This window comes from Podarcis filfolensis, assembly GCF_964270895.1.
Source record: "Podarcis filfolensis genome assembly, chromosome: 14".
Taxonomy (NCBI): Eukaryota; Metazoa; Chordata; class Lepidosauria; order Squamata; family Lacertidae; genus Podarcis; species Podarcis filfolensis.
In genome coordinates this window covers 37,469,326-37,483,276 of record NC_139616.1, presented here as the reverse complement: position 1 = coordinate 37,483,276, position 13,951 = coordinate 37,469,326, and the positions used below count along the sequence as shown (strand labels likewise).

General features: G+C 43.9%; 1 protein-coding gene across 1 annotated transcript in view; it reads right to left on the bottom strand.

Moving 5' to 3' along the window:
- The window catches only part of CPPED1 (calcineurin like phosphoesterase domain containing 1), a 69,423-nt gene extending 57,060 nt beyond the window's left edge, over positions 1-12,363 (bottom strand). The window contains exons 1-2 of the mRNA XM_083585365.1: positions 12,182-12,363; positions 3,916-4,134 (exon numbers count right to left, since the gene is read on the bottom strand). Of these exons, the coding sequence (XP_083441491.1) occupies positions 3,916-4,134; positions 12,182-12,248 (286 nt within the window). The 5' untranslated portion in view covers positions 12,249-12,363. The remainder of the gene's footprint in view (positions 1-3,915; positions 4,135-12,181) is intronic.
- Between the last annotated feature and the right edge of the window lie 1,588 nt (positions 12,364-13,951).

Genomic DNA, 13,951 nt, shown 5'->3' with positions numbered 1-13,951 from the left:
TTTCTACAAAGGATCTCAAGTTGGCACACATCGTCCCCATGCTCCCATTTTCACCATAACAGCCCTGCAAGGCAGGTTAGGCTGGGAAACGGTAACATTAAGAGCATTAATTGAGCCCTACTGTACCATAACAGAGGTCCATCTCAGATCCACCATCGCATTTCCCCACAAGAAGTTGCTTTTGGGAAGCCCACAACGGGGACATAAAGACAAACCACCCTCTTTCCTAGGTTTGTTCTTCATCAACATGTATCCTAAGGTACATTGTCTCTAAACCTGGAAGCTCTATTCAAACACCATGGCTAGAAAGAACATAATAATTGCCGCTGCTGGGTCAGCCTAAAATCCTCCTCACCCTCCGCCATCTCATCCAGAAACCTTTTTCCTCTGACAATGAAGAACTTGGTACAACAGACGCAATATCAAATGCCCCCCTGCATCAGACCACTTTAAACGAGCACGGTCTTCCCCACAAAGAATCCTGGGAACCGTAGTTTCTTAAGGATTCTGAGAGTTGTGAGGAGAATCCTTGTTCCCTCCACAGAGCTGTAATCCCCAGTGGTTTAACAATCAACCCGTCCTTCCAAAGGAACCCTGGGAATTGTAGTTTCCAATTTCATTCTTGGGGCTGTGACAGAGAAAAGGGAGGACTCACAAGTCTGAGGCTTAACCACCTGACACTAAACTATAGTTCAGGTGCTAGAGAGAAGCATGTTGGGAGCTCCTCTGGGAAAAAGAGACCTCAGTTTGAATGCAGAGAAAGAGATGGCAGTTAAGCCTTAATGTAAATACACCCTATGAATGTCAGTTAAGAACAGGAGAATCTGTCCATTTAAGTTTCCCTCAGTTTCTCATTTTTTTCCACTCTTATGTTCACTTCTCCACATCAGTTGTGATTTTTTAAAAAGCCAGTGTGGAAATTCATCAGCATTTTAGTGCTCATTTCTCCTAACTGCATTTTGTATACAGTTTTCTCTCATATGTACATTTTTGCAAAGCAGTTCTCTCCAATATAATTCATGTTTCTAGGTTATTTGCACTAATATATATGCTTTCCTGTACACATTACTTGGCTGCAGAACCGCACTGAAAAATTCAGAGACATGCAAATTTCAAAGAAGGCTGCGTTTTCAGTTTGCGTCGTGTTTCAAAGTGCAAATTATTTGAGCTCGCCTTTAAATGTGAACTGAATCGAACACCCCCCACACCCCTAATGCCAGTTCCATACAGTGACGACTGCTTATTTTCTGGATGAAATAAGCAACTGACACTTTGGAAACTCATAACGATGCATCTCTGTGTAGATCTCGTCACGGAACATGAGCAATTTGTAAGGTGCTGGGGTGACGTTTCAATAAGACAGAGAGGTTGAAGGCAATTTGCCCACATATAGAAAAAGAGCCATTTGCTACAATGATTCATTATATTAATATGTTGTTGCTTTTTTATGTCCCATTGTAAGCAACAGGTGAGCCATATGGAAGATTATTATGGAAAGGAGCAGGGAGAGAGAGAGAGAGAGAGAGACACGCAGTGAAAATCGAGGGCTGCCATTGTCAGAGACAGCCGAACGCCTGTGAGACAAAGCCTCTGGGCTGAACTGCTACTCATGTCATGGAAAGTTCATGAGCATATCAGACGCCAAGGGGGAGTGGGTGAGCAGCTCTTGTGGGAAAGAGGAAGATCAGTTTGGAGACAGAGAAATAAATTACTTAGTGGTGCTGTCAAGAAATAAAGAGGTAAGAGAGAGAAGGGGTGTTGGGTAAGCCAGAAAGCTGAGAAGCCAATGGGAAGGTAAGTTAGGAAGGAAGGAAGGAAGGAAGGAAGGAAGGAAGGAGGTCAAGGAAAAGGAAGACCAGTGGCAAGGTAACTGGAGAAAAAGACTATTTCCACATCATGTTTTTATCCTGCTCCCCCATCTCCAGGGAGCTCTCTCCACACCATCCAGGGTAGGACCTTAAGCCAAGAGACAGATATTTGCACAAGGTGATACAAAAGGGCTGGTTCAGACATGGCCACCTTGGTCCAGGAACCCATGGTTTATCAGACCTAGAATGAGCCATGTACAGGCATGCTTTCTCCAAACCATCTCAGTTCTGCCTCCCTTCAGTGAAGGAGTCCTGGTTACAAGGGAGAGAAGGGGCACCTGCAGCCTTCCAGAGGTGGTTGGACTTCAGTTCTCATCAGCCTCCACTATCATGGCCAATGGTCAGCCCTGAAGGGGCATCTAGCCCACAGGTTCTCCACCCTCGCTTTGAGGCCTCCCTTCAAAGCATAGCCTGCTAGTTGTAAGCATCCTGGGAAACTGGTCTTTGAATTTTTATAAGTTAAAGAGCAGTATTGTAGAAATATAAGTTCGTAGGGAGGTAAAAAGAAACTATATAAGAAATATGCAACTGTGCGGTATAAAGTAATGGATAGATAAAGTACAGTGAGATTAACTGGAAGTCAGTTTTAAATTTCTTCTCTATAAATTTTATAATTGTGTTCAGTATCAGGAGTATATATGATGATACTTATATTAATCTTCTTGTATCTTATAGTGTGGTGGTTTGTTTGATTTTTCTTTTATTTGTTTGTTTGATTGTATGTTTGTTTACTTGTATGTATGTCTGTTTTCTCATAAATGTATTTATTTTAAATTAATAAAGATATATATATATATTTTAAAAAGTTAAAGAGCAGTTTAGAGACACACCTCAGAAATAAATATATTGGTTGCAGATCTCTGGTTTGTCATCATTATTTCCCAGCACTAAAAAAGAAGTGTAGATTTAAAAAAAATAAAAAATCTGAGAGGTGCCAAACCAGAGGTAATAGCACTCAGCATATTTTGAAGAGTTGACGGGGGGGAGGCATTAAACAGAAAAAAAGTTCTTGTGAAACAGAACCAACATTGCTCCAGTACAAATTCAAAGCTTCTTCTCACCTAATGCCTTTGTTGCTAGTCTTTGATTATTATACTTTCTAAATCTATTACGATAAGCATGAGAGGGAGAGAGAAGCTTAGCATTTCATTTTTCAACGGAAGCCAGGCTTTTGATTTCGCTAACAAGATTACTTCACCCAGATGTGGTGTTGGAAGACGGGCAGAGCCCACAGGCCACCTGCTGCCCATCACGGTGCAAGGAGACATTCAGAAGGAAGAGTTTCCTTTCTTAGGGAACAACTACAGATCATTTTGCACGCAGGAGGTCCAAGGTTCCATCGCCAGCATCTCCAGGGAGGGCTGGGAGAAACCCCTGCCTGCAATCCTGGAGAGCTGCTGGCAGCCAGTGTAGACGATATGGAACAAGCTATGGCCCAATGGGTCTGATTCAGTATAAGGCAGCATCTTGCATTTCATTAGACTACAGCAGGGGTGGGAAGCCTGTGGGAAGCCTCCAGATCTTGTGTTTATTTAAACTATTTATAAATTACACTTCCATACAAAATGTCACTAGCCAAAACACATTGTTACAACAAAAGCATCAATAATAATAATAATAATAATAATAATAATAATAATAATAATAGTAATAATTTTTTATTTATATCCCGCCCTCCCCAGCAGAAGCCGGGCTCAGGGCGGCTAACAAGAATAAAATAATACAACATTCTAAAATCATTTCATTATAAAATTAATTCAAATCAAATTGATGGCAACCATTGGGCCATCAAGCACATCAGGGGGAGCTAGTTGGCAGAGAATCCCAGCTTTGAAAGGCCTGTTTGAATAAACACAGTTTTTAGAAGCAGGGGTGACTCCTGCCCAACCTCTGCTTGCAGGGAGTTCTTGCTGGACTCTTGCAGTTCCTGACAGCCCCCTGCCAAAAAAGGGCAACTATCTGGAATTATGGGAGTTGTAGTAGTCCAGCAGATTCTGGAGGAATGTGCCAGCAGGAACACTTTCCATCTCTTTTAAACCTAACCTACCTGGCATGCCATGTATGAGATCTCCGCAGAGTACGAAGAATTTCGGTTTGGGGTTCAGCTGGTTAATCGCTTGCACTGCTTGCTGTGTTAGTTTGAGCTCCTCTTCCCATTCGTCGCCTCCATGGTCACAGTCGCCAATTGAATACGCTTTCATCAATCCAAACTGAGGATCCGCTCCTTGAATGAAGTAGAAAGGGGCTCTCCATTCCTGTTCCGCATCTAAATACATAAAAAACAGAAACACATAAAGATAAAAACAAATGCTGCCGCAGTCAGTTAATTCCAAACCTTTTCTGCATTGATAACAGCAAGAGTTATAGATTTTAAAGGCACTTTTAGACACTGTCACGTTACCCAGCTCCCCTCACGAGTGATGGAGTTTGTCACAGCTTAGTGTGACATCGCAAGACAAGAAAAGACACTATATCACCCCACTTTTGATTTGAATGACTTGACTACATTGGCAAATCTGTTCTCCAAAGTCATTTTGTATTGATATTGTTCAACTACAACATCAAACAGACAAGAAACACAGTATTACTAGAGGTAGGTGGGTTCTGGACACGGTGCCCTCCTCACCTGAAGACACACTTTTTAAAGATGTTTTCCTAAGGAAAACAAGACACACACACCCTGAAAAACCCCATAGGGTTGGGGTCACTGCTCCACTAACAGAGGTTCTAATACTTCATCAACGCCAAGTCCCCCAGGTCAACAGACAATTGGAACGAACCTCAATAAAGAGCCACTTTGCAATGCAAATCTTCTGACAGCGAGATTAATCACCTTGTCAGCTAATGGCGCTGCCCCAATTGTGCACAAAGAAGTGCACAATTTCTGTTCTCATCCCGAAGCAAAGTTCTTACCCCGAGGTACTATTTCTGGGTTAATGGAATCTGTAACCTGAAGTGTATGTAACCCGAAGCGTCTGTAACCCGAGGTACCACTGTAGTATGACACAGTTGACACGTTCTCTTCTCCCTCCTGCTCCCAGTTTCCTGATTGTTTTCTCTGTGTGCTGCTATTTGGGTTGTTTTCTCTGTATGCTGCTATTTAGAGCAAACTGCACCTTTGAGGCAAACAGTTTCTCAGGGAGTGACTTAGAGCAAGAAGACAGTGTGTGTGTTTGTGTTTGTTTGTGTGTGTGTGTGTGTGTGTGAGAGAGAGAGAGAGAGAGAGAGAGAGAGAGAGAGCCCTTCTCCTTCCGGACATGTCAAAGTCCAAATCCTGTTTCTGTCTGTCCTGGACCTCGCCAACCCTCCTGACCCCTGCTGCTACTTCACTGACCAGTGATAATTATCATTAACATGTAGTCTGACCTAAGGAGAAGGGTCAGTAACTCATGGAAAATACTGACAAATATATTACCAAACCAGGCACTCTTTTTTTTTACTGTGGCAGTCTGAGCACAGAAAAGAGACCACTGAAATTAACTTAACTGTCAAGGTGATTTATCGTTCCGATTCCGTAAACTGTGTTGACTGCTTTTGTTCCATATGCTGAACACGATTGCTTCACACTGTGATAATCCACTGGTGATGAGCTGCGTTGTTCAGAGAAATGTAGGTGTAGGAACAGAGAGGCTTGCATATCCAAGTTACATCAGTTGAACGGTATCAACGTTTTGCTATTTTCCTGAGTTAGTGACAAACTAGACACAACAGTGGCAGCCGCACTTGAAATATACACATGTACCACCACGAACTTTTTGGCAGAAAGGTGATTTACAGAGGCAGCAATGAAGGAAAAACTAAACCAGAGATTTAGGCGGAAATCCTACGTCCATTTACTGGGGAGTAACCGCCAATGAATTCTGTGAGACTTACATTTGGGTGGACAAGTGCAAGATCATTTAATTATGTGTCTGCCCCATATAATGCAGGGCAGGGATGGGGGTGTGCCTTGATTTTAATTTCAAAAGGGTACACAGATGAACAAAGCTGAAGCTAAATCTCTTCCCATAGTCAGTTACCCAAACTCCCCATTTCCTCAGGGTACAGCATCAGAAGTGAGTTGAGCTAAGCGCAAACTTCCAGAAGCCACATATCACAGAGAGCGAACAGTATAATGTTTTATTATTATCTTATTTGGTTCAAGAAGTATCAGCCAAATTTGCTTCCTCATTCCCCCGTCCCCAATCCTTTTTTGTGGGTACTTCCAGACATCATGTTTATTGAGCATTCATCCTGATTTGTTTTCTGGGAGTTTAGATGACATTGTCTATTTAATGAGCAGGGAAGTTACTGTATACTATTATTTATTATATTTAATTTTTTGCCTACCACAAAAAAATTGTCTCAAAGCTGGTTGTTGTTTATTTTTTGAGACAATACCATTTTTTTTTAAAAAAAACCATTAACTAAAAATGCTTACACTAAAATAACTTTAAAAAGACACAACTTAACCCACCCAACTAAAAGATCAACAACAATGAAGACCAAAATCTCTGGGTAAATAATATCATTGCCACCTGGTATCTAAGGGTTGCTAGTTATGACACTAAAATCAATTTGAATCCCATATAGACACCAGCTGGAATAAGGATTTGCATTGAGAGGGCTTGTTGAAAGAGGACTGTATTTAGCAAGTGCTGGAAACAATAGAAAATGTGCCGATCTGATGTATTAATAAGTAATACTTTAGTAAATAATGTATCATTGGAGGGGGGTTCTAATGGGCAGGTGTCACCAAACTAAAAGCCCAATGCCAACATCAGGTAGAATGGACCTCCTCATAGGAAGGTATGTGTAGTACAATCCTAATACAGCGGTACCTCGGGTTAAGTACTTAATTCGTTCCCGAGGTCCGTACTTAACCTGAAACTGTTCTTAACCGGAAACACCACTTTAGCTAGTGGGGCCTCCTGCTGCCGCCGCGCCGCCGGAGCACGATTTCTGTTCTCATCCTGAAGCAAAGTTCTTAACCTGAAGCACTATTTCTGGGTTAGCGGAGTCTGTAACCTGAAGCGTATGTAACCCGAGGTACCACTGTACATTTGTGATGTTTTTATTGTGTGAAAAGTTTTTAATGCTAAGTTTTCCTTTTTTGCATTAATATCTTTACTGTGTTCATTATGCATAAAATTTCATAACTGTACAACACACCCATCTTCTCCCCACCCTCCAGTGATCCAGGCAACAGAGAAACAGGCAACAGAAAAGCACAACAGATATTCAAGATTAACCTCAACTTTTCTATATGTTCAAGTTGACATTCCTCTGTTGGGGCAACCCGATAGCCTGCCCAAGCACTTTATGAAACAGTTTTAAGAACGAGCCAGCAAATTTCATTCAGGTTCCCGCAGACCTCACTTTAAAAAAACCCAATGAATGCATGCTTCGCCAGAGCATTAGCATCCAAGTTCCGTTCAGTGACATTTGCATTGTGTCTGGACATCCCTTGTGATAACATTTCACTGTAGACTTTTCTGTAACTAGGTGACTCCATCTGTCATCAGGTCTTCTGCAGAATGGAAGGTGCTCTGTTCCAAACAGACAAAACCATCTGCAGGCAGCTCTTTGCCAGAATGGGAATGCAGCAGTAACTCATACACCATTCTGGATCAGATTTGGCTTTTGTTTTCCAGAGATTAAATACATTTCCCATGGAAACAGAACAAAGACATTCACAAAGGGTTACTCAAGGCCATAGTTAGCTGAACCCCTGAAAAAATAACAATACAAGAAACGACAGGCAAAAGTAGTCGCAATCCCAGAATGGCTACTTCTGCCTTAAAAAGTTTGGGCTGCATGTAACTTTCTCCTTCCCTGAACCCCACTGGCAATTTCTTGGTGCTTTTTCACATACAAAAGGAAAACAAGTAAGATGGGGGAACCATGCAAATTATACGTGGTATGGACAAGGGGAACAGAGACACTTCCCTCCCCTCGTAATATTAGACTCCAGATTTATCCAATGAAGCTGAACAGCAGGAGAATTAATTCAAAATCCTTTATTAGGCATAGCACACCACACATTATCAAACAAACATCATATACAGACTGTATAAAATACGGGCTCAGCGAACACAATTTATCCCAGTCCTATTCTTAACTCCAAAAAATGAATCGATGTACATAGATAATATAATACAACACAGCAACAGCAGGAGAATAAACAGAATAAAGCTGAACTATGGAATTTGCTTTCACAATATGTGATATAAAAATTAGACAAGTTCCTTGAACATAAAGCTATCAACCCCAATGCCTATATTCTCCTCCACTGTTGGAGCAGTAGGCTTCTAAATACAGTGGCACCTCGGGTTACATACGCTTCAGGTTACATATGCTTCAGGTTACAGACTCTGCTAACCCAGAAATAGTGCTTCAGGTTAAGAACTTTGCTTCAGGATGAGAACAGAAATTGTGCTCCGGCGGCGCGGCCGCGGCCGCAGCAGCAGGAGGCCCCATTAGCTAAAGTGGTGCTTCAGGTTAAGAACAGTTTCAGGTTAAGTACGGACATCCGGAACGAATTAAGTACTTAACCTGAGGTACCACTGTAAAGGTAAAGGTACCCCTGCCTGTATGGGCCAGTCGTGACAGACTCTAGGGTTGCGCGCTCATCTTGCTCAAGAGGCCGGGAGCTGGCGCCGTCTGAAGACACTTCCGGGTCACATGGCCAGCGTGACGAAGCTGCAACTAGCGAGCCATCACCAGTGCCGCACACGGAAACGCCGTTTACCTTCCCGCTATAAAGCGGTATCTATTTATCTACTTGCACTTAGGGGTGCTTTCGAACTGCTAGGTGGGCAGGAGCTGGGACCGAACGACGGGAGCTCACCCCGCCGCGGGGATTCGAACAGCCGACCTTACGATCAGCAAGTCCTAGGCACTGAGGTTTTACCCACAGCACCACCCGTGTCCCTGTTGAGGTACCACTGTACCAGCTTCTAAAAACCAAAGGCAAGGATAGGGTTGTTGAACTCAGGTCCTGCACGCAGGCTTCCCATAGGCATCTGGTTGGCAACAGCAAGAGCAGGATATTAGCCTGTCGATTCCCCAGGTTCTTCTTATGTTCTAAATTCATCAGTGGCTAGAAAATAATGATCTTCAGCTGCAGTTGCCTCCAAGGATGAGGTGCCAGGCTTTCAGGTCTCTATGACAGGAAACTGGAGTTCCCAGGATTATTTGGGGTTGTCATGCGATTTGCACTGATTATAATGTATGGTGTGGCTCTGCACTAGTTGATCTGAAAGGGGAGAGGAATGGTTCTGGTGCCCCAACATTTTTGTTTTGTTTCCAAAATCAGCCAATTGTTTGTGCGCCCTTGCAAAAGAGGCACAGTGAGACTCTTTTTGGCCTTAGAACTCCCTTCCTTCAGAGATCAGGGCAAAAGTCTCTTTCAGAAGGGACATAAGCCATTTTTTTAAGAGAAAGAGTAAACATTGAATTGCAGTGGGTGAAAAGAGTTTCCAAGCAATTTTTGAGTCTATTTTATATAGAACTGTTCTTACTGTCATCATTTCAAGTGCCATTTTTCACCTTAAGCCTTCAGGAGTGGTTTAAAAACCCGACAAAAATAAGTAAATGGTGCTGCAGAGATGGTTAAAATACGCACCTTTTAAAGTCTTTCTTTTACAAAACTATTGAGGGAACCTTCCCTTATGGCCAGCCCTGCCACCTGACAACTTTTATGAAGCAACTACACTATCCACTCTTTGTTATTCTAAGCTTTCTCTAGTCCAGCAAAATTTAGTATACACTAGGAACACTTCAAAAATCCATTCCCTTTGCAGGCAAGTCCAGCTAGAAGTGATTTCCCAAGGAAAGTCCAGTATTAGCTACAACACATAATACACTTGTCACCTGCGTACCTTCTGAGGAAGAGAGAGGTGTGGTTTGGTATGGTGGTTAGAGAAGCCTTTTTAAACCTTGAATCCCCAGATGTTCTCAAACTACAACCCCCATAATCCCTGACGACTGGCAAGAAATGATGGGAGTTGTAGTCCAACAAGATCTAGGGACCCAAGGTTGAGAAAGGCTGGGTTAGAGTACTGTATTGAACAATGACCTGGGAGACCAGGGATCAAATCCAAGCTCACTGGGTGACCTTGGGCCAATCACTGCCTCTCAGCCTTCCCTATCTTAAAATTGATGTGGGAAAACCCCACCTAAGGTCCATTGCACAATTGAGTCCTTTACTCACTAGCAATGACATGTGACACCCGGAAATTCTCTAAAAGCAAAGTTTTATTTCTTGCTCAAGCAGGAAAGTGAAGTGATCAGAGGCTAAACCCTGATCTCTGTTTACTCAGTTTTTATAGTGATATAGGTCAGTCATGCAAGACACCAACCTACCTCCAGCTTGACTACAAAGACAGATGTATTCACACTTCAGCTAACGAAGCATTTTCGTTTACTCTGTTTAAAGGTCATGGCCTAGCATGCTTCCAAAACTTCCCTTTATACACCCTCCTGTAGTTTGTTCTTCCTCTCTTAAGCTTGCATTTCAGCATCATTTCAATTACAGACACTCCAAGTGTCCCTATTTTCCTGGGACAATCCCAGATTTACAGAAGTTGTCCTGGTTTCTGATTTGATCCTGGAATGTCCCACTTTTCCTTAGGATGTCCCTACTTTCATCGAAGACATCTTGGAGGGTATGGAGTTATGTGACCCCCGAGCCAAGGAGATAAGTAACTACACAACCTTTGGAAGACATCTGAAGGCAGCCATGTATAGGGAAGTACAGTGGTACCTCAGGTTACATACGCTTCAGGTTAGACTCCACTAACCCAGAAATAGTACCTCGGGTTAAGAACTTTGCTTCAGGATGAGAAGGGAAATCGTGCTCTGGTGGTGCAGCAGCAGGAGGCCCCATTGGCTAAAGTGGTGCTTCAGGTTAAGAAGAATTTCATGTTAAGAACGGACCTCCAGAACGAATTAAGTACGTAACCAGAGGTACCACTGTATTTTAATGCTTAATGTTTATGTTTTTATATATGTTGGAAGGCGACAATATTATTATTATTGAATAGGACATCCCTATTTTCATCAGAGCAATGCTGAAGGGTATGGGATTATGGTGTCAGCCTGCAACAAGATGGCAATAGTCTGGTCTTGCATTTGCTACAACACAGGGTTGTTGCGGAGATTAAATGAGGATGGGTAGAACCATGTACACCACTTGGAGCTCATTGGAGAAAAGGTGGGATACAAATGCAATAAATAAATAAGTAAACAAATAAAAAAATAAAGTGGACAGCCTTATTAAACCCATAGGAAGGGAAATAACATGTTTCCTTAAACCTGCCCAGATAGCTCTCAACTAGCAGCAGCTCCCCAGAAGCTCAGGCTGAGCTTGCTGCCTGAAATCTTAACTGGTGATGAGACTGGGATCTTCTGCATGCCAAGCATAAGCTCTCTCACTGAGCTGTTGTCCTCCTCCCTACCTGACTCACATATTTTGACTATGAAAGCTCCTGCCCTGACAAGACGGCCATACAATTCCAAAGCCTTCACTTCAAAATTCATGTGACCTGAGAAACATCCTCAGCACCTTGATTTATCTCCTACCTTTCCTCCAAGCTCAAAAAAACGAACACTGGGAGAGTTTGCCTTAGTACCACATTTTATTCTTGCAACACCCCAGCGAACTACATTTAAAGTAAGACTTGTGTGTAGGTAACACAGAGAGAAACTAGCTCAAGATCACCCAGCGAGGCCTGAGGGGAGTCGGGATTCCCGTTAGATTCACACTCTAGCCCAGGCATAGGCAAACTCGGCCCTCCAGATGTTTTCGGACTACAACTTCCATCATGCCTGTTAGCTGGTCGTGTTAGCTAGGGGTGATGGGAGTTGTAGTTCCAAAACATCTGGAGGGCCGAGTTTGCCTATGCCTGCTCTAGCCCACTTGTGGCCTTCCACATGTTTGAGGACACCCCCGCCATTTCCCCAAAGTTAGAGACAATTAAACCAGCAATTCAACATTTGGAGGGCACTAGGCTCCCCACCCTGGTGGGTCTAGCCACTACACAACGCTGCCTCACTTCTTTAGCCTCTCCCCGCCCCGCCTAAGGAGAGCCCTCGTAGTAAAGCTAGACGAAAATAATAAGCATCGCGTCGTGCCCTTCCTTTGCTAGCCCCCGTTTTCTTCCACCGCTTCGGCGCGCCGCCTATTCCAGTCCCCCATAGCCCAGCCGTACGTCGCTGATAGGTATCCGGGCGGAACCGACTCGCCCGGCGGAAGAGTTCCGCGCTCACTTTCCGTACCGAAAAAACCCAGACTTGGGAGACAGGGAGATCCTAAAATTAAGTAAATATACCTTCGCGGAAAGCGCTCAGAGTACGGTTCCGGGCTTTTAGGAGTTCATCCTGCTTTTTACCGGCCATGGCGTGCCTGCTCAACCACCCTAGAGCAAAAACAGACCACCAAACAGGACTGCCCGGTACTCCTCCCACTGCTGGGAACGGGAAGGAGGAGCAAACTCGGGAGCAGGAGAGGGGAGAGGCGTGGTCTATGGAGAAGGGGCGTGGTATTAGGGGCGTGGGCGTGGCCCGAAGTGAGTGATGGGGCCGTGGTCCCCGCCCCCCGCAGGGCGGAGAGCGTTCCGACATGCAAAGGTTGCGAGAAAAGCTTAATCATATGTCACAGAAGCAGCTCCTAAGGCTTACACCATGCCTAGGACCTGGAAGTGCCAGATACCAGCTGTGAATAGGCTGTGTCTGCGGTCGCTCAGTCGGCATGGAAAGGGCACTCTGCCCATGCTCAGAGAGCAATGGCTTGCACCTCCGTTGACCTTCGATCGCAGAAGAAAACAGGTTTCGCAGTTTGCAACAGGGAAAGAGATTCCCGCTCTCTGCAGAAGACAGTACTATAAAAGATCTTTTCAAGGTTGTGGCTGCCTTGACGAAGCGGGGTGAAAGGGGAGGGCGTTATTCGCGGAGGTCCTGATCCTGTGTGTGTGTGTGTGTGCATTTACTCAGAAGTAAATCCCACCGCGCTCAGTGGGGGCTTGCTTCCAAGTAAAGTGGGTGCAGCATTGTTCAAAGTGCAAGGTACAAAAAGGATTGGCAAGGTGGTGGCTTACATAATACTGTTAGAAGAGAAAACTGCTCCTATATCCTTTGGGGCGGGAGTCAGCAAACTTTTTCAGCAGGGGGCCGGTCCACTGTCCCTCAGACCTTGTGGGGGGCTGGACTATATTTTGGAAAGAAAAAGAAAAAGAATGAGTTCCTATGCCCCACAAATAACCCAGAGATGCATTTTAAATAAAAGGACACAGTCTACTCATGTAAAAACACACTGATTCCCAGACTGTCCTTGGGCCGGATTTAGAAGCTGATTGGTCCGGATCCAGCCCTGGGCCTTAGTTTGCCTACCCATGCTTTGGGGTATCTAAGAAGCGCCCGTATACAGTTCTTATGTAGGTTCTCTATCGGTAGGAGAAAATAACAGGCCAAGCAGAGACTATTGAGAAGCAAAGCAGCTAGTAAACATGATCTTTATTAAACTGTCATGGTCTGTCTCACCACATGCAGGTGGGAGGAGGAACCCCAAACAATGGTGTGCAGTCCCTTATATAGGCTTTTGAAATCGCCTTACCCTGTAGCTCAAGACCACCCCCCAAAACATCATACATACATCACAGAAAGAGGTGGTCCCCAGTAGAAATACATCATAGGGGGCCTGTCTGCAGCAGAAAACTTGTCGGTCAGGATACCTGATAATGGTTAACCTGGGCAGCCTGGGACAGGCTCACCCTTAAGACAGGATCTGTGAGCATAGAGACAAGCAGTGGTGTGCAAACCTTTTTTCAAAGAGGGCCAGATTTGATGAAGTGAAGGGCTGTGAGGGCCGACCAAAGGGCTGACCAAAGCTGTTGAGCTTTTTTTAGGATTGAAGTTGTTGAGCTTTTTTTAGGATTTTCTATGCGTAGGTATATGTTTGCCTTGTACATTTACGAACGTTTATTATATATATGACCTTGGAATTCCTATAACAATACAAACAAACAAACAAACAACTGCGTATTGTCTGCCTTTGGGTTTTACATTTTTAAATTAACATGTGGGAACAGCTAAAGTGTTGGGCT